This window comes from Balaenoptera acutorostrata, chromosome 4 (assembly GCF_949987535.1).
Source record: "Balaenoptera acutorostrata chromosome 4, mBalAcu1.1, whole genome shotgun sequence".
In the NCBI taxonomy this organism is placed as follows: Eukaryota; Metazoa; Chordata; class Mammalia; order Artiodactyla; family Balaenopteridae; genus Balaenoptera; species Balaenoptera acutorostrata.
Window position 1 is genome coordinate 52,055,362 of NC_080067.1, and position 22,172 is coordinate 52,077,533.

Genomic DNA, 22,172 nt, shown 5'->3' on the forward strand with positions numbered 1-22,172 from the left:
TTGCCTAAAGTTTCCTCTGTATCTTTCAAGGTTTCCAGGTTTCTATTAACCAATTCAGGAGAATTCTATAAACCTCACCCCCAAAATAGAAATTGTTTATTATCTCAGACCTTTGACCTGCCAGGTCCCACTTCCTAATGTAGCAGACTCCTTCCTCTGAAATATGCCATGAATTATAACTATGTGAAGTCAATGAAACCTAATTCCATAGTTTCCAAAAAATATATTAATACTTTAATGGTCATTTTGCCTCAAAGAAGAAAAAAAATATATATATATATATGATGTATTAAACTTTTACGAGGGCTATTAATTTGACAATATTTTTATCCACATAGATTACGTACTGTTATGAATCTTAAAGATTTCATATAGCTTGGCAGCGAAAACTATTTCATACTTACTTCATAAATAAATAAATACACATATATATTATAAATATATTCTGGACCCTTCTAACCTTTGTAATATGGAATTATAATAACTACTGAGTTAATTGCAATGAAAGTGAAGATTAAGGTTTTAATCTTGGAAGTGCTCTGACAACTGTGTGTCTAAAATGGGGGAAGGGGAGATTTTCAGCTTGAATCCACACCAGAAGGCTACTCTCTCTCCTATAAGGAGCTTAAACTCTCTCCTTTTGTAAGGCAAATAATACCTACCAGATGTAGAGCATGAAATCAGAGGAGAAAACAGCAACAATGCAAAGTTGGGCTCCATAGTAGGGAAACTGAGGCAGACATTTAGCAGATCTTGTTGAAGAAAAGCATCTATATTAGGAACATATGAACACATGTACTTAAAGTGAAACCTGGGCAGTCACCTGATTTCATTATCTCATTTTATAAAGCCCTTCTTCTCCCCTTATCCTGTTTTATTTCTTCACTGGTTCACTGTCTTTCTGCCACCAGTATATTGCCAGCTTGATGAGGGCAGAGACCTTATCAGTTTTGTTCACTGGTCTCTCTCTTGTGCCTAGAACAGTACCTGAAACACAGTGGAAGCTCAATAAATATTTGGGGAAAGAATGAATGACTCTCCAGAGCAGATTAACACGTAACACGTAGAAGAGGATCATAAGAACTCATGCAATCCAGGGAAAACAGGAATTTGGACAGACCTGAATAAAACTACTGTCCTCTTAACAGTGTATTATGCTCTTCTTCCTAAGTCAAGGAAGCATATTTCTAAACCAGTTCCATGGTGAGGAACAAACTTGTGATATATCATGAACATACATATTAGCATTTATATCTGTGTTATATCTAAGTAAGCTGGAGTTGACAGTCCAGGAAAACTAACATTTCTTTAAATTATGTTATGGTTTTAAGCCATCACAATTAGTTCTAAAGTTGTCTTCATAATGTCTTGAGTATTGCTCTAGGTTTTGTTATAGATGGACACCTAGACGTTGGAGACCAGACAGCACAAAGTTTCAGGGGAAGACCTGTGCGACTTTAAAGGACTTACATAGGAGGGATTGTAACTCAGTGATTACGGTCCCAGTCTCCTAGTTCAGACACTCCTGAGTTCAAACTTAGAAATACGGTAAAGACCACCATATTTATTTACTATATGTTCTTGACTAATTTATATAATGTTTTTGAGCTTCAGTTTCTTCATCAGGAGGATGGGTAATAGTATCTCATAGGATCTTTCATGCATTTAACATAATGCCCAAAAAAGTGCTTACTTCAGTGCCTGCCACAAAATTAGGGCTCAACAATGGATAGCCATTATCACTAAACTCTCTGCAGAGAATTGCCAACACAAACAAAAGGACACTTTACATCACTAACATAAAAATAGGAAAACTGTGAAACACTTTATATAAAGTCATTAGAATGTAGTATTATTTGGGATATTTACATCTGACATCAGAGGAAGTGTCTTGCATTTAATATTTGTAGATTACAATCTTGGCTCTAACACTGCTATTAGCTCAATGTTATAAAATCATGGAAGGTCAGCATCCTGAATCAGGCTAATTTAGCTGCCACTTCCATGTACAGGAAAGTTTTATAAAAGTTCTCATCATTTCTACTTTTTTACATGTTTAAAGCATAAATCAGAAGAAAAAATTGATATGTCCCCAAAGGTATTGAAACAAGGCAACTGTTAAACACAACACATGGAGTATCAAGTTAACTACATATTCAAAGTTTGTCCACTGTCATGGGTACTGGATTTTTGTATCTCAGGTTGGACCACAGAGAGGCACCCAGCACACCCACTCTCCATGGACCTTACTTCCCCATGGTCTGGATAATGCTGCTATGCCTGGGAGTCGGATAGTCCAGTCTTTTAAGAATACAGACTTTGATATCTAAGACAGGAATCTGATATCTAAGCTATCTTAGATGGATTGTTCTAACATATTAATATTAATATCTTACGTAAGTTCACTGCTTTTGATTCATGTATACGCTATAAAAATACAGAAAGAACAAAAACATTTAATGCATAATTTCATTTATTTATGAATACAGATTAATAAAGGCACAGTTTAAAACAGAAAAAGATATATAGAAAATATTTGATGGTATTTCACCAATCAACTATTTTCCATATTCTGAGGCTGTGCTTTTCATTCACAGTGAATCCAAATCTCTTCCCTTCATCTTCTGGGTGTCAGGATTTGTCACCCTTCCCATAAACAAAATTGAATCTAGGAAAAGAAAAAGAAACTTTTGGAATTTCTGGAGGAAAAAATGACAATAATGAATATTTCTTAATATTTTAACAAATCATTGTCTTTTTTCTCTATAAGGTAAACAGGCAATGTCTAATAACATAACCCACTCCATTGTCTAAAATAGATAATTATATCATTATTAATCATTTTCTGATAATTTATGAAGTAAATTAACACCCACAACAGCTTGTCATGGAAAATGCATTAGTCCTGTTTTTCATAAAGGAAAGCAAAAATAAAGTGACAGAGAGGTGTTCTTCTAAATATAGAGACTCAGTCAGGCAAACAGAGAATAATAAAATGGTGATGAGCATGGACGCATTTTAAATTTAAGGTATTAGCAGTCATCTCTTTATGCATGTAATATAAACCATTGGGGTTAAAAGTGCAGCTCTCAGATCTCTTCCTTCGGCTCTGAATCAAAGCTTACTGCTAAAGACAATATTTTCACATCTCTAGTGCTTTCAAATCCTCACCGGTGATATAGTATAAAGCATAAATGTAAACACGTAAACATCTGTTTCCTGCCATTCTGTGTGTGCAAGTGAAAAGGAACTAAGAACTAGAGGACAAAACAGAAATAAATGATGTGTTAAAATCCATTCACCTTTCTTTTCAACTAGGGTAAGGGAAGTGGCTCAATGTCAAGCGTTGCCTTGAGTTATGTCCCTTAAAGTCATATGAAATAAAGGTTTATTTCAAAAGTGATAAAATAAAATTTTACATAATTTTAAAGCTTACATGTATTTGAAATAACAATGGCAGAAATGAAATAAAAAGGAAGAACCCTTTTTCATTAACGCCTTACTGTTCAGTCCAAAGACAGACACAGTCTTAAAAGAATCAATAACATGGAAATAGACATAATCTTTAGCAGATTTTTTTCTTTTTATGATTATAATTAATAATACTTTGCCTCAAAAATCTCAGAATAATTCCCCAAACACAAGAAAACAAATACTCTATTTTTCAGATAGATAGAGATACATAACTTCCTCAGGATGTATACTACATTTAGCCACAATAGGAATCAATAGTAACCCTTGTGTCTTTATAATTCTATGGCATTAAAATGCTTACCAGAATTGCTTGCTTGGGGAATTTTTAAAGTAACTTTCATAGAAACTAACCTCATAAATTGAAGATAATAGTTTAAAGTTTTAAACACTGAGAAGTATAGGACATTACATAAAAGCCATTTGTCCCAGCCTTTTCAATCTGTTTTTTTGACGAAGAGAACCACATTTTGAGTAGAGTCTTCATGCAATCACCAATCTACTCACTACTAAATTGGACAGATTAGTGATATCTTCCATGACATAGTCACAGTGGATTCAGAGGCAGGCTGAAGCAGAAATCATTGTTGTTTCCACATTTCTTTTCATGCCCACTTCTTAAGAAGTGTCCCTCTTATTTAATCAATATAGTTATAAAACATCTCCATCAGATGGAAGCAGTTTTTACTTCATAATGTAAAAATACAATAGCATAACCAAAGCTAATGACCTAGAAAAAAAGATTTCTCAGTGAATACCCTGCAGTCTGCTTCTCCCTTCAACCCATGACCTGAAAGAGTTATAAACACAACATTTTTTATTATGTATTGAGTACTGTCAGTTTCAAAACCCAGATTCACTACTTTCTGAGAAATGGCACATTTCATGTAGTATCTTTGACAATTTTCTTCTGAAAGTCTCTAACGCTGGCCTATACCCTCAGCCTAAAAGAAGAAAAATTGTCCTTCATTTCCCTAGAAGTTTGGCTTGGTAAGAGGTTTGGATGAATATACTGAAATATATATGATAGGAAGTCAAATACTGATAGGAAAATACAAGTAATGTATGGATTTTGCATAAGAGGATTGGTTGACCAAAACAAAATTTAAAATTTAGGTAAAAATTGGTTGTACTAAATCTAAAATTATTCACCCTCATACTCCAGAAATTGTCAAATGAGTATATTTTATATAAATCATTAAGCCATTTAGTAGTTTACTATACCATGCTAAATCACCAGCTTCGTTAATCCCAATGATTTCTTCAGTTCATTTGTGAGAGGAAAAATAAATAAATCACTGAATGTGTATTGTCTTAAGGTAATAACCCATTCTACATTTTATATGGCAACAATTTACAGCCTCCAATAAATGAGTGGCCATTCATTCTAAACAATACTTTAAGGGAGTAACCCTAGTTTAGAAAGTCTCATTACAATAGAGATCATGAAACAGTGGAAATTGTCATTAAGGGTCTGATAGTTAATTATTACCATACATAAATAAATAAGTGAATTATTTTGGGTTTTGAATTTTCACTGCTGTTTAACTGATAGCTATTACATGCCCATAGTCATCAACTTGGAAAATAAAGAGTCAAACATCATTATTCTAAACACCATTATTTCCTAGTGCATTGATGCCCAATGAGCTTCATTTCTTTCTGTTCTCCATACTCAATAGCTACACACTGATGGCAAGAAATTAGAGTTATCCTAAGGTTAAAGGTGTATAGATCAAATGACATACTCAGAATATCTCTTAACACTGACACATCCACTACTAGAATTGAAGTTGTGTTAATACAATCTCAGCAAATCTGAAACTGTCCCATTGTTTCCAAGATATAACTTTCAGAAAGGTCATTCAGCATTAGTTTCATGGAACTTAAAAAGAGACTGATATATCCCTTAGGGGGCCAGTATTGCAAGTTAATCTAACAGATTCAGATTCTGAAATTAACTCTGCCTCTTCTCCATGTAAAACAATTTATATAGAGAAAATTTCCATTTTTCTACCTTCATTTATTCAGTCGTTCACTCATTTATATTTATTGATGTATTCACAATGAACACTATGTGCCAGGCAGTGTCACAGGTTTCATATATTCTTTTATTTAACTCTATAAGTACTAATATTATGTTCAAATAGGAGGTGGGGAAAATAAGGCTTAGAAAGTATAAGTGACTTGTCTTACAACTATTAGTTCATTAAGCTGGGACTTGAACCCCAAGTCCAAAACTTCAATCTCTAGGGGCACTGATATTAAGTGCAAGGCACTTTGCCAAATACTGGGCTGGATAAAGAAATGAATAAGATATCATCTCTTTTCCCCTGGTTTATAGTCCTCACATGGGGTTATGACTCCTGAGAAGTCCTAAATATACACTTAAAGAAAGTTTCCTCACTGTATCCACATTTCTGGCCTCTCTTTTTCATAAGAGAAATTGCAAAAACATCTACTCAGACAATCTGCATTTACGTTGCCATTGTGTCTAACGCCAGTCCAATCGACTACTACCCCTACATTTTGTACCCCTACATTTTGTACCCCTACCTTTTGTGCATTATCTTTCACAATTGCCCAGATTGGAGATTTGGAATAATATTTGACTCCTCCATCCCACTCAGAGCCTATAGCTAGTCACTTATTCTTTTGGAATCTACCTATGAAACCTTTCACAACTGTGCAACTTCCAATTTCCACTCTCATTGTGGCATCATTGAAAGAAAAGTTGACTTCTGAAACAAAAAAGTCTTATTCTCACCACCACTTTTCAGTTGTATGACCTTAGACAAACTACACAACCTCTCTCTGAGCATTTATGTCTTTACTCATCAAATATCTAACTTATTGGAATGGTGTTAGCTGTCGAGATTCATATTTAAAATCACCAGCACGTACAGTAACTGTCTCGGCAGCTATTACTACTATTGCTCTATTTTAGGTCACTGTCATCTCTTAGAACACAATGCCTGGTACAAAACAAGCACTCAAGAAATAGACACTAGAAAATTTTTGAAAAAATTAAAATAAATTCAATAAATTGAAAGAACAAATGATTCAGATGTATAGACTGAGATTAGCATCTAGGACTAGGTCTATTTAACTTAAGCAGTTCCCCCAGGGAATTCTCAAAAAGGTACCTGTTGGGTTATTCTTCATAATAAACAGAAACGGATGGTTTGCTATAAATTGGTTTTGAGGCAGACTCATGATCACAGGGACGTGTATGCCTATGAAATAGAGACAACAGTTATTTAGATGGGCACATTAAAAGATCAGTAAAGAAAATATATCCATAATGTCCATACTATTTTTTGTAGACAGGAAAGGTCATTTTGTTTGAGAAATTAACAGGTGGAAAAATAACCATTTTCTAAATACAAAGAAATTTGGAATAAATTTAAAAATCGAAGAGCAGAAGAATAAATATTGGATTACTCATTGAATAATTCTAACTTCACATTTATGCTCAAGGAAGAAGAAAGCCAGAACTAGTTTCAGTGTAGTGAAAGCAGTTGAAAATTTCATCTTTTAAGCAGTAACTTTCTGCTCACTTTTTATTTGTGTTATATGATTTATCTCATAATTTTTCAACTTCTAATTCCTATCCAGGTATGTTTGTACTTCATTTCTATTCTCCAGGCTTGTAGTAATCACATCTGACTTCAAATTTATTTTTTTTAACTTTTCCAAAATTATTCTGTGAGCTCAGAACTTTGTGCTCAGGATTTGTGCTGTGAATGTGTATGGGATTTTTATCATGATATTAGAAGGAGAGGTTTGCTGCCTTAACAATTATTTACTATAATAATTTGTATCATGCTCCTCCATTGTGGCATTTATCAATATTTCAGAGTGGATAAATTTAAATGGCTGGATTGTTTTTCTTTCTAGATTAAATATTTCTGCACTCAATTCAGATGTTTTATTTACCAGTAATGTAATAATTTTGTATAATTTTTTCAGACCTATGAACATAGTTTTTAAAATGCAACACGTGATCAGAATTGAAAAACAAATGTAGAGAAGGAAAAAACTATTCCTCTACACTTTTTGTTTGTAACTGGGGTGTGCAAATTAAAATGACAAAAGACAGATTAACAAAAGAAATGGTTTTATTTTGTATCCACACAGGAGCTTCACAGAAAAGAAACGAATACCCAAAGAAGGGGTTATATCATTTTAACAGAAAGTGGTAAATTGTGGAGAAGTGACTACACAAAGGAAAAGGGGTTTGAGTGTCTAGGGGTGGTAAATTGTGGGAAGGTAAATATATGGGGAAAATTAATGGTATATAAGGATTATTTAGCAAGGTTTTCTTATGCAGACTCATATCAGTGGCAACTTTCATCTCCTATGCCAAAGGTTCCTTCTCTTGGCATGGAAGACAAGAAGGGAGATACCTCCACAAGGGAAATTTATGCCCTGATTTTAGACATGTAAGAGGAGGGTAGAGAGCTCTTTTTGTATCTGCTGTTTCTCAATTGCCTTCAGCTCAAAATAACTCTTCTGCAAAAATGGCATATTTGGGGGTGGCATATTCTGATTCCCTGCACAATCCAAAATAACCTTAGTAATATTAAATGCATGGCATTCTTCTACCTGAAATATCAGGGCTATGATAACCAAATACCAGTGAATATAGACTCATGTCTGAATTAATGAGATAATACAGAAAAGCACAGTCAGGATCATGCCCATTCTCACTTGGGTGGATACTTGAGTTCCTTTGTTCCTGAGCATCCACTGAGTAGATGCCTGAAAGTCAAAACACTCACACTAACTATTTAAGTGTGATACATCAGGGTCACTGCTGATCCCTTAATGATTGTTACATCCTCTTAGAGAACTCTACGCTTAAAACAAGAGGCATCAGGTGATAGCAGAAAGAGTTCTGAACTTGAAGTCAGGGAACCTGATTTCAGTCCAAACCCTACTGTCTATTATTAGCATGACCTTAGGCAAACCACTTCACACGTGGGCCTGTTTCTTCACCAACATAATGAGAGGATCACACAATGATCTATAAGGACTCTTCCAATTCTGTGTAAAAGCAAGTGGAAAATTTGTCTACGTGAACTAGCAACTTCATCCCAAAGCCACCTTTGATTTCTCCAAGGATTGTAATAGCTCATCCCCTCCAATCTAAGTTCCTTGAGCACAGTAATGCAAAGTCCTTCAGGAGACGACACAACAGTAGTGGGAGTCCAGTGTGCCCCACCCAGATGTCAAAACCCATTGCCATTACATAGCATTATAAATTAATCAAGAAATTAATAATGTGGATACAAATTTATCAATATGACTATTTAAAGGATGCATATCTTTTACATACAGGTTAAAGTCCAAATGGTCTGAAGAATTAAAATAGACTTATGAGGAATTCATTAAAGTTGCCCTTCCATTTCTAATTGAATGTAAGGCTTTTCTCCAATTATTTTTTGAGTATTACTTTTATGCAGCACAGATACTATTCAAAATGCCATTTGTTCAAGGAAATATATCATAGAAGTGGTTCTCAAGCTGTAATGTGCACACAAGTCACCAAGAGACCTCGGAAAATGCAGATGCTGGATTAATAGGTCTGGAGTTGAGCCTGAGGTTCTGCATTTCTAACTAGTTCCCAAGGGGCACTGATGCTGCTGGCCTATGCATTACACTCGCAGTTGCAAGGATAGGCTCCAAGTCACTGCAGAGCAGTGTTTCTCAACCTGGGATTCACATTGTTATCACTTAGGGAAAGGTAAGAAAATACTGAAGGCTGAATCTCATCCGCAGAGATACCGATCTAATTATTTTGGGGTGCGGTCTGGGCACAGAATTTTTTAAAGCTTTTCAGCTGACTCTAATGTGCTGCTAAGTTCAAGAGCCACTGCCATAGAGATAACAAGAGTCAAATTAGAAAAGTAGGGACTAAGAGCACAAAGGAAGAATGAAATTAATACAATTTCTTAAGAGTGAACATTCCTGAGCAATCATGATTTCAGGTTTGAGCCTAAAGTTTTCTCCAAGGGTCCTATCTGCTAATGGGCAGGTAATCCAATTTACAAATAAGTAGATATCAGTAGATGAGCCTCAACTCGTAATCAAGTCCCTTCCCTTTTCTTTTGCCTTAAACTCCAGCCGCACAGATGCATAAATAGCTTATATAGCCATTTTCCCCTTCCTTCAGTGTACTGGACAGCAGGAGGAGAAAAGGAGATCAGAGGACCACAGAGCGGCAGCACCCTCACACTCATTTCCTCCAGTCCTTCCTCCTGGCTTGCTGTGACATCATTTGTCCTACCTGTTGATGTTGCAGCTTCACTGCCATCTTCGTTTATCTCAAAGAAAACTTGTTGCATGACTTGGGAAACATACACCTCAGAGGAATCTGTAGGAAAATATGAAAGTGCATTGAAGGGTTAAAACTCAGGGCTATAAAAAAAAAAAACAAAAAAAAAACAAAAAAAAAAACTCAGGGCTATTATTTATTGGATCCCAGGTGAATTATATTTTCAAATGAACAAAGAAAAAGGAAAAGAATTCAAACTCTTTCCAAGTTAGTTAATTTGCTAGAGATAAATGTGGTTTAGGTTTAGCTCTTGCAGAGATGAGGTAGAGAAGATATGGAGAGACCAAGTTTAACTCAGATATAAAAGATAAAGATGGAAGGCGATAAGCCTCAAATCAGGTACCCCACTAAGTGAAATATTTGAATGGACAAAGGGTTTTGCCTCCCTTAGTCATGGTCTACAGGCAAGATGAAAAAGGCTTTACAGATTTGAATTAATCCCACCCTATGTCTTCGACCTCAAAGCCAGCTTGCCTTTTAAATTCCGTATTGGGTTTTGATCGGAGTTTAGAACAAAATTTACTTTCCTTCAAGACTGATGAGGCGATCAAAGTCTAAAGAGCTTTTGTGTCATCTGTTACAAAATCGCTTCAGAGCTATGCTTTAAAACCTGTCAAATTTCTCAGTGTAAGATAGTGTCTTAATAACGTTTTGTTCTGCCGTGGAAACAAGCTGAGAGAGAAGGCCCCTCTCCTCCCCTTGGTGGAACTGATGTATGTGTGAAGCGTTTATGGTATAGTGACCTGTGAAGAGTCTCCTTGAGAAGGGGGAGTGAAACCACGAGTTCAGAAGCCACCTGCCATCCCTCTGCGTCCAGAACAGATAGATCTGACAATGTTCCTGAGAGAGACAACGGAAAGGTGGTCGTGAGTTCAGTGGTGGCGAAAGGGTGAGGAAAGGAAGGCGAGCCTTGAAACTTGAAGAGAAAGGAGCTTTGTGCTTCGTGAGAGAGAAAGCTGATGTGACGTAGGTAGACTCCACCAAGACGACCGAATTTAGAAGAATTCATGAAGAAATAATTTAGTCAAGGGGAACCAGCTCTGACAGCTTACAGAAAAGTAAATCCCCTCAGGCAAGATAGAGAGAAGTCATCAAAGGGTTATTTGCATAGAAAATGGCTTCCTAAAAATAACTCCAAACTGCTTGTAATGACTCTGTCTGGGCCCCTGATTACCTCTCATCCTCATCTCCTACCCTCCTCTCCGCTTCCAGTAGCTCCAGCTACAAGGTCAAGCATCAAGACTTTAGCCCCACCTCTCCCTCTGCTTAAAATCCCTTTTCCCAGAACGTTCCCTGATTGGCTCCCTTGTTACTTAGGTCTCAGCAAAAATGACACTTCCTCACAGCAATTGTCCCTTCTCACCGTGTCTAATTCTGCTCTTATCTGATCTAAATCTCTTTATCCCATGACTCTATTTTAGTTAATCCATAGCATCTATCACCTCACCATTTAATTAATTAATTACTTGTTAATTGTCCATCTGCCCTAACAGATGTAAACTTCATTAGAAGAGGGAATTTGTAGATTTTATTCAACTCTAGAAAACTGCCTGGCACATAGTTGGCTTTCAGTAAATACTTACCAAATAAATGAATCAATGGATAAGGCTATGTCTAGTGATAGAAACACGTAAGATGGAGAAAAGGGGGCATCCGCATCATTAGTGTGGGTTAACTACGTTTTAACTACTTTGATTCTTTGGTTCTGTCTTGTTGCCTGAAACAGAACAACCACAGCCAAGGCTGGCACTATTTCTGGTCTTCAGGAGAATAGTGAATTAATTCCCTGCCATCCCTACTTACCATTTGTAAGTAGACAATAAACATTTGCTAAAGGCTACTGTGAACCAGTCCAATGCTAGTGCTGTGTGATAGTTACACAAAAGAGACACTATCTTACACTCATGTCATTCACAAGTTTTGAATGAAATGTTTTCAATAGAGTTATTTTGGAAACTTTGAGACGAATATTTTAACGTAGTTAAAACAACTCAAATAGGCAACTCAGAGCAAAAAATGTTGGACATTTATTCTTACGTAAATCTTCTTGTAAAAGGAGATGTTATAGAAGTCACAAATTGCTGGGAATCTGCAGAGCGAGTGGCTGTTTGAAAGTCTGAGATATAGCAAGTGAGCTTCCGAAGGCCAGAAAGAAATTTAAGAGGATGTATGGAAATATGTTAATATAAATGTTTCAGACATTACATGAAATTTCTAAAAAAAAAAAAAAAAAAAGAAATTTAAGAGGAAGAGGTGTTTAAAAAATGGTTTGGTTTATTTCAAGTTGGCGAGGTGGCTGCATTCCAGGACACCCTTAGAGAGCATCCTGTTGCAGTATTTAATTCTGACTGTCTCATTCCTGATGCTGATGAAATTGTCAGAGAAGTCAGATCTATCCGGCAGTGTGAGAACGAACGGCTAAATCATGCGTGAAGGTGATAATGAACAGCTATGTCACCTGTGTACCCCACCCACCTCCTCCGCCAGGAAAACTCATTCATTCTATTCATTTACTCACATAATTGATGAGTGCATAAATTAATGAATACTTCTCCAAAGCCCACATTTTATATAGGAATACACAATAATGCTGGGTTATGATATCCAACCCCATCAGACAGACAAGCCTGTATCATTAGGACTGTTGTTTTTTTATATATATATAAAACAGAAGACTGAATTTTAAAAAGGGCAGATAACTTAGGACAAATTGGCCCTCTTCATCCATTTTTTTCTCTTTAGTTATTTTTGAACTAGTGGGTACTGCCAGGATGAGAAAAATTAAAGACTGTCTTGGGCTTTGTTGTGTAAGTAAGTGTCTTAACCGTACACAATTTCCCGGGTGCCAGTTAGCATAAAAGCTCCATCTCCTCAGATGTGTTGTCAGTCTCAAGCTAAATCTACAAACTGCAGCATTACAATTTCTAGATTGTGTTCATCATCCAGCAGCTTGTGGACGCCTATTTCATGGCCTCTAATATTACCGAATTAACATTTGCTAATTGGTTTATAAAAGTTTTATTAGCTCTGCTTAGATGAGAGCCTCAACGTTGTAATTCCCATTATTCAGATAAGGAAATCCAAACAGGGCTGGAATAAAAGCCCATATAATACTTTTCCTACACAGTCTCACTGTAAGCATGGTTAGAAGGCTTATCTAACATTCTATAATGCTGTCTGACTTTCATTAAGCAAAACTACTTAAGTGCAAAATAGAGTGCTTGTTTACAGACAGCTTGACATGACTATGACATTTATTCTCTGTGTATGTATTTTCTGGGGCCAAATGCTCTCTCAGTTTTAAGATCAGTCAGTTAACATCATTACTAAGAAAACATATTTACATGATAATATAAGAATAATTTTCCATATTACCTGTTATTCCAGAAAGGTCACAGCCACCACTAAATATCTCAGTTATATTCAATGAATACAAAGCTTCTTTGAAGTCTAATTTTTGTTCTACTTTAAATCTGTTTTAAAAAATGAAGAGGAAAATTTTTGAAACACTGTACACATTTTCTACCAAAATGATTTTTATAAAATGGATGACTTGGAAGAAATTTTATTGTGAAATATTTTGTTTTCATTATCCCAATTACGTTTCCTCACTTTTCACACCATTTTTCCCCAGCTCCACTGAGCAGTTCTGAGTTGCTAATAACTTGTTTCCCAGATAAATGGTTGGTTGGGAAGGGAGAAGCAAATACTCTATTTTTTGAAGTAACAATTACCCAACAAAACAGGGTGAATTCTAGTTAAGTTTTCAATTATTTGCTTCTTCGCTAGAAATGTAAAGCTTCCCTCCAGCAACTATACACACTCAGATTTTTCACATCATCAAAGATGGTTCCTGGCAGGCATCCAAGAGACTATGAGCTGGAAACAGAAGCCAACGGTCCTTAAAGAAGATTGTTGGCTACTGAGGTACAGAGAGGGGGCATTAGTAACCTATGAGCCTTCCCATCTATTGTCACAGTTGATGTGACTTCCTTCAGTTTACAGACACACCTAACATCTTCCCCAAAAGCCCTGTATTTTACAGGTAAAAGATTGAAAGAGAACTAAATTTCTTTCCAATAAAGTAAAAATTATAGGAAAAAAACAAAAAAAAAGCTGGCCAATACTTCTAATGCAGGGCCCTAAGTTAGGACTCCAGATTCTACGCAAGTCTCCAAGCCTCGATTTGCCTGAAGAGGGAGCTTCACCAAGGAATCTCAAAGATTCTCTCAGGCACTGATCTTCTATGATTCCAAGTCAACAGCAATCAGTGACCCTCACTTTCCCATTTCAATAAAAAGAGGGGGGTGGGTGGGAAAGAAGCTAGTACTTACTGGCTTTAAAGATGCTAAAAGCATCCATTTACATTTGACAACCAGGTTGGAGACTTTGTTTATGAAAGAAAAGAGTCTAAAGTCCTCCAACAGGGGGCTACGTATATTTCCTACCTCAGGGAAATCCCAGGACAGCTCCTGCCCAAGGAGCTCTGTCTGTGCCCTAGCTGGGCCTTTGCCCCCGTGCTCTCTGGTTTGGATGCAGACACGATTGCCCAAGCACAGGATCCTTGCTTAGCTAACAGGTAGGCCCACATCTGGGGCTAGAAATTAGCTGTGCAATCAGTCTAATTAGATCATTGTTTTAATTGCCAAATACTGAACAAGCTTCTTAATTATAGTTCTTCAAAACAAGGACCATGCTGTGGCAAAAATTTACTGGCCCTATATTATTTCTTGGTAAAATATTATGCCCTTTTGGAAGATGTTTATTCATTCAGAACCCTAGCTGACTGGAGATGGGCACAACTCACTACATGCACATTAAAACCTACTGATAATGAAAATAACTTGTTTTATGTCAATCATTTTCAACTTCTTCCTTTTAACTTCCTGCTAAGAAAGATAATATGCAGCATGATGGTTTTGAGGCTTTGGGGTTGTTCTTTTTTTCTATTTTCATTACCACACTTTTTTTATACTGAATGGAGTATGGGCTTCTAAAAGGTTGAGGATAAATGTTCTATTCCACCCATAATTTAGCAATTTTTAGTATAATAGTCCAATGATTTGGGGATAATGACAAGAATACTGCAAGACTTATTACAACCTCTAATAAGGTCTAATTATACCGAGAGTCATTTAAGTAACAGTCTTGCTCATAACATAGTCCAATGAAACCTACAGTGATAGAAACCCATTCAACCATTTAATAAAAGTATAATCTACGGCCGATTTCTAATTAGCCATAATTATTGGAGCCATGAATAGTCAGGTGTGAAGTAGCACTTCTGTGTGTTAGCAGTTAATATAGATCATAGTTTTTAATCTTCACAAAAACCCTAGGAAGTGAGCATTACTATTCCCATTAACATATAAGAAAGTGGAGGTTTTGAGAAGGTTGATTTTCAGACTCAAGGACAAGATAGGAGACAGGGCTAGGATTCAAATGCAGGTCCCTTCTAAGTCAGAGCTAATGTGCTAACTTCCACTGCCTTCTAATCTAAATATAATCCAAAATTGTAATCTCGATCAATACAATATGTGTAGTGTTAATTGGTAACTCTTCCAAATTTTGTGAATCTTAATATTTATTCTAGATGTGGTTCATTTCCTCTTTTCCTTGACTCTCTTCTAAAACTGTCAAAAAAAAAAATACAGCTAAAGGTAAAAGAATGAGTAGCAAAAGGACTGGATAGACAATTACCAACCAAAGGATCATGAAATGAATGTTTTAGCCTATGTAAACATCTGCCTCCTTAAAAGGCAGCAATTTACTGCCATAGGCTACCATTGTGCTTAAAGGGGTCTCACACAGGTTAAAGCTGCAGAAAACGAAGGAACACAATTCAGTTTCTGTTTGAAGAAGGAGTCACTCCTGGTCTGCACGCCCTACTGTGGATTGGTGTTGTCCCTTTCTTCTCCTTTATACCCAGGACTCTTGTTTAATGACAAAATGTCTTCAACTGATTTCCCTCAAGGTCCCTGTCCTTATTGTTTGGAATTCCACTTTTGATACAGTGGGCTTGAGTCATCTTTGGAAGGTTCAGGCTTAGAAACAACCAAGTCTTAGGGTTGCCCACAAGGATAAAAATATAACACAATCCTTGACAGTGGTGGACTTGGACTATTACGTGAGTACATAGTAGTTTCTGGTCACTTTGTGTGTGTGTGTGTGTGTGTGTGTGTGTGTGTGTGTGTGTGTGTGTGTGTGAAATATTCCATTGGCCTCAAGGGCTGAATTAAAAATGCTTTCTGTCACATAGGAAACATATCTGGACAATGCTTAATGTAAACTTGGATTCCAATTTGTATCAGTGTTTGATAGGCTAAAGTGAAAGAACATTTAGAATCATCATTGCAGCTGGTCATGACTTATCTATTCTCACACCCAGCCTCATTTTCCCTGAGGTCACTTTCTCTCACCCACACGCAGTTCACATTCACGCACTTAGAGATCCAAAGCTGGACAAGCCGGGGATGGATTTCTAGCCCAGCAAGAATATGATGTGCTGGGGGCTTCCCTGGTGGCGCAGTGGTTGAGAATCTGCCTGCTAATGCAGGGGACACGGGTTCGAGCCCTGGGCTGGGAAGATCCCACATGCCACGGAGCAACTAGGCCCGTGAGCCACAACTACTGAGCATGCGCGTCTGGAGCCTGTGCCCCGCAACGGGAGGGGCCGCGATAGTGAGAGGCCCGCGCACCGCGATGAAGAGCGGTCCCTGCACCGCGATGAAGAGTGGCCCCCACTTGCCGTAACTAGAGAAAGCCCTCGCAAGAACTGAAGACCCAACACAGCCAAAAATAAAGAAATAAATAAATAAAGTAGCTATAAAAAAAAAAAAAAAAAAAAAAAAAGAATATGATGTGCTATGGTAGCTGTTATCTCTTTCCGAAAGTCTCCGTGGAACTGCTGCGTCACATCTGTCACCTGGCTGCTCATCCTATCCCTGCATTGACCATTTGCTCTGTGCTGTGCTCTCCCTCATGTTTGCCCCACATTACACAAGAGTTTTCCGACTCCTGCAATTTTGACTCTGCCATTTGCTAGCTGTGTGACCACAGGCAAGGTACTTACCTGTCTGCACCTCAACTGTAACCTGAATATAAAATAGATCTCTATCAAATTACAGTGGTGATTAACTGAGATAATGGCAAAGAGGGGAAGCATCCAGGATAGTGCTGGCACATTAATGGATTGTCAAGACATTTTAAAGTTGAATGAGAATAATAATAAAAATAATAATGAGATGATACTGAGTACTAAAAACATAACAAACATTTTCTCATTATACTCCTTGCAGCAACCCAAAGAGACATGTATTATTAGTCTCCCATTTAACAATAAGAGAAAAATCTTAGGCAAGATGATCAAAGTCATGCAGTAAGGAGATGGCAGAGCTCTTGGTCTTCAATATTATGTTCTATATTCCATAATCTGGTTTCAACAGTTGGTAAAAGATACTGTGAGATGTCACATCAGTGAGTATTTTTAAATATTCAGTATCTCAGAAGAACTATGGCTCTTGCTTAGTTATTACTATACTTTTGAATAAAAGTGAAGTATTTAACAAGTGCAAAGACCCAGACTGCCAAAAATTTAATGACAGCTATGAAGCCTCTCCCCAAGAAAACACATGTATGACCTTACACTCATAAACTTGCTAATAATGTCAAGAGCTTCAAGGACTCTGAATTTTACCCCAGAACTCTCCAGAAGTCCGTGGTGCCCAGTCAAGGACTGCTACAAAAGAAGAAGAAAATCAATGTCTTCTCATTTTCCTAGAAAGTCAAACTTAGAACCTCAGAACTATCTATTCCTTCTTAACTCATATCTCGTTAGTCACACACCCCAATAAATGTCTCACCCGCCTCTTACTTTCGCAGTGAGGCTGCTCCTTTAAGCACTAATTACTTAGTGCCCAATTTGTTGCAGTGGTTTCTGAACTTACCATTTGAGCTTCAGTCTTTCCCTCTTTAACACATTCTGAACATCACTATTATTCAGATTAAAGTAACAAATGGTCACTGAGCAGTTACTATTTTTTAGATGCACACATTGTGATGGTGTCGTAGAAAGGAAATATGCATAGCTCCTGACTCAAGAAGCTTATAGTCCAGTAGGGAAGATGAACAAATAATTTTAATATAACTGCTATGCAGAAATAAACACAAGGTATTAGGAGAACTTTTCCTAGCAGGGAGAAGGGAAGGTGTTGTGGAATCTTGCATGGAGAAATCAGAAAAGCTTTCTAAAACCCAAACTTGGTTTTAAGGACCAATAGAAGTTATCCAGAAAAAAATGGGAATGGGGGGGGGGGAGAATGGAGAGAGAGTTCAGACAAGTTATCCAGCATGAACAAAGGCACTGTGACTACCAAATATATCTTTCTAAGATGCTGCCTTTATCATTCCACCATCCTACTTGGAAATTTACAATAATTCCCCATTGCATATGAGACATTTCCCTCTTGATTCTTTTAAAGCCCAGTTCAAATCCTTCTTCTTCCATGAAGCCTTTGTTTACAATTCCAGTCTCTGGGGCTCCCTCTCCCTTCTCTCCTCTCTTTTTTCATGAACCTCTTAGTGCTTACTTGTTGTACTATTCTTTCAGTATTTACTGTATATTGTTACTAAACTTCTTGTGCAAATCTTGCACCACTCTAAGTGGCAAACATCTTATCAAATAGGAATCCTGTCTATCACTTTGCATCTGTCCCAGTCCCCTGTTCACAGTGGGGTCCCAATCAATCTCTGTTTTGAACAGGAGATAAATGTTCTAATAAGTAGTAAACTAATAAGATCATGAGGCTGTGAGCCAATGGAAATGAGAGCTAATCCTGTCTCCCAGCACTTAACTGAATGTCAATCAATTTACTTTTTGAGTGATATAGTTTCCTTATCTGTGGAATGCAAGTTATAACCAAGTCACACTATAGAATGACAGCATTTAGTATTAAAATGTAAATATTAAATGCTTTACAAAGTTAAAATGTTATATAGATGAAAGTTTCTTGTTTATTTACCTTATTTACATGTACTAAATGATCGATTTTGCCCATATATATAATCATAAAAATACAATCTCGAACTGTTTCTTATACAGAGAAAGAAATCTGATACATAGTAAGGGTGTGTTAGACTCATCAACCTGAGGAAATCTGACTACTAAGATGTTTAAAGGATTCCATATTAAATTTAGAAAAAGTAATGTGATGATTTTATCTGGTATCCAACTGTAGGATAATGTCCAAAATTAAGTATCCAGTATGTTACAAATAGTAAACACTAGAAAGCACCCTAGTATTTTTAGACTATATCTTATCGGCCTTGATTCTAAACTAGTCATATATCAAAGAGGGAAAGGAGAAGTGTTTCTATACTGTTTCTAACAGTAACTATAATCTAGTCACTCACACCCTCTTTCCTAGTGTTGCTTATATACAAGCATTTTTATGGTTAATTTTTCTTTTCTTGGCATTTACTGAACTTTGCCCCCAGAGAGGCTTTTATTCATTTATTTTTACAATGACAAAATTTTTCATAGTTGGTGTTATGGGTTGAACTGTGTCCGCCTCCTGCCCAAATTCATATGTCAAAGTTCTAACCACCAGCAGTTTATAATGTGACCTTATTTGGAAACAGGGTCATTGCAGATGTAATTAGTTAGGTTGAGGGTGTAAAAACTTTAATAAACAGAAATATCAGTTAAACAGAGTTGGGAGACCAGAAGGGGGAGCTTACATGCTCTGTGAGGGCAAGGATAACAGAGCTCAACTGGAAGAAGAAAGATTCCTCTTCCTTCCTGCAAGGACTCAGCCAATGAAAAGCCATAGACTCTTTGTTTATTATAGCCCTCCCAACTTCCTTTTCCCCTCTATAAAAGCGTTCTCCTTCCCTTGCCATTGGAAGACTTGCATGTGGCCCACAATGGTTACAGACCCCAAATTCTCTGTTGATTCAGAATAAACCCATCTTTGCTGGAGAAACATCTGACAGTCTATTTGATTCAGGTCAACAGGATCATACTGGAGTAGAGTCAGCCCTTAATCCAATGTGACTGGTGTCCTTATAAGAAAGGAGGATGTTGTGTGAAGAGAGATGGCCATATGAGGCAAAGATTGGCGTAATGAAACTACAAGCAGAGGAATACCAAGGACCCTGTACAATTTTCCCTCTTCTATACTGAACACAGATTTTAAATGGGTTTTTTTCTGTTATAAGGAAGTTGTTTATTTTGAGGAAAATGTATTTCAAGACTTTCAATCCATGAACTGAGTGCTCAGGAAACTTAATTCAATAAATGTGTCCTGGTGGATTAAAATTATTCATAAACTTAGCAGATAAGCAAATCATTCCTTTAAGAAATCAGAAAACTCATCCTTTTAGTAAAAACTGAATACATTTTAAATGTAATGTTGTATTAATGTGATTGAATAATTGATAACAAAATTTTCAGTCTCGTGAATTTTAAAAATGTCATTTTTATTTCTCTAGAGCGAAGTTTCCAAGGAAATGACTCGATGTCCTACCTTTCACTGCATGTATGGGAGGGAGGAATGGCCTCATCAGCATCCTCACAGGGAATGAATTCAAGAGTGACTAGAAAAGTGAATTCTGGTTTTTGAGATACTTAAAATTAGATAAAGGGAAATAACATAGAATCTCTTTCTTTGATTATATTTATGTAATTTAACTCAACAATATTCATTCAGCACACACTATGTACCATGAAATGTGCTAGGGACTAAGGAAACCAAAATGAAGGAGTCATAAGCCTCTCTCCTAGAGCTCACATCTTAATAAGATAGACAAGAGTGTGGGCAAGAAATGAAAATGCAATGTAATATGTGCTATAGTGTAAATTAGAATAAAGTGTTCTAGAAATAAAGATAAGGAATGGTTGATTCTAACTGAGTATGTTGGGGAAACCTACACAAAATTCATTTTAAGGGGATCTTGAAGGATGAATGAGAAAGTACTGGTTAGACACCATGGAGAAGGGCATGACTAAGGGCATAGGAGGGAGGAAGGTTAAGAAGTCAAAGGAATCTTTCTGGTTTGGTACTGGCTGAGCAGTGATGTTTCTAACAAAGAAAAAATACCATCACTTATTTAGCATCTTCTATTGATACTTGCCAGGCTTTGTGCTATGAATAGAAGTATGCAATGAGGTACTGTAACTGAAGGTACCACTACATTAAAAAAAATCTTTGGTGTCTGCCAAGGCGGGGTGCGGGTTGGATGGATTGGGAGATTGGGATTGACGATTGGGATTGATGTATGTACACTACTATGCATGAAGTAGTTGGCTGGTGAGTGCCTACTGTATAGCACACGGGGAAAAAAAAGGTACAATCTGTTTGCAGGACATATATTAAGTTAACCTGAAAAATGCATTCAAATATACATTAGGTGCAGACAAATACTGTTTGATTCCACTTATTTGAGGTACCTAAAATAGTCAAATTCATAGAGTCAGAAAGTACACTGGTTGATGCCGGGGAGGGGGGTGGTGGTTGTGGCGAGGGGAGAGGAGGAATGGGGAGTTAGTGTTTAAAGGGGACAGAGTTTCAGTTTAGGAAGGTGAAAAATTTGGGAGATGGATGATGGTGAGAGTTGCACAACAATGTGAATGTACTTAGTGTCACTGAACTGTACAGTTAGATATGGTTAAAATAGTATGTTTTATATTATGTGACTTTTACCACAATGAAAAAACATTTAAAAATAAAATAAAATAAAATAAAAGAGTAGTATTTTGAAGTACAAATAGCTACAGTTACAGCAGCTAATAATAGTAATTAGCTACCATTATTGACTGCTTGGCACTATACTAAGCTCTTTACATATATTATATCATTTAATCCCTTAAATGACATTATGAGGTACACAGTATTATTATCGATTTGCAGATGGAGAAGCTGAGGGTGTGAAAATTTAAGTAACTTTCCCAAGGCTAAATAGCTACTCAGAGGTGGAGCTGGGATTTAAATCCAGAACTGTCAGACTCTAAGATCATGTTCTTCACCACTGTACATACCCCTTCTGAGTGTGTCTCAATACTTGTGCAAAATAGCACTCACAATCAGTAGAGAACTTCCCAGAGATGCTTCCTTGTAGGAGCAAATGGCTTTGCTCAGTGGGATCTACTAACTTGCTAATTACATTGCATACAACATCCTGAGGTTAAGCAGGGGGACTGGTCAAAGAAAAGAACAAAGCACACCAAAGTCAAAGGCCACTGAGCTAAGCAACCACCAATTCCCAAGGGAATCCTGACTTCTTATTCAGTCCCACCCCCTTGCCCAGAAATGAGCTGGTCTCTGGGGGAACCTCTTGGAACTAGATTTCCTGGGATTATTCC

At 36.8% G+C, this 22,172-nt stretch overlaps 1 protein-coding gene across 1 annotated transcript in view; it reads right to left on the bottom strand.

The window, feature by feature from the left end:
• Window positions 1–2,571: 2,571 nt before the first annotated feature.
• The window catches only part of SERPINI2 (serpin family I member 2), a 38,529-nt gene continuing 18,928 nt past the window's right edge, over window positions 2,572–22,172 (bottom strand). The window contains exons 6-9 of the mRNA XM_007197551.1: window positions 13,187–13,284; window positions 9,764–9,850; window positions 6,618–6,707; window positions 2,572–2,668 (exon numbers count right to left, since the gene is read on the bottom strand). Of these exons, the coding sequence (XP_007197613.1) occupies window positions 2,592–2,668; window positions 6,618–6,707; window positions 9,764–9,850; window positions 13,187–13,284 (352 nt within the window). The 3' untranslated portion in view covers window positions 2,572–2,591. The remainder of the gene's footprint in view (window positions 2,669–6,617; window positions 6,708–9,763; window positions 9,851–13,186; window positions 13,285–22,172) is intronic.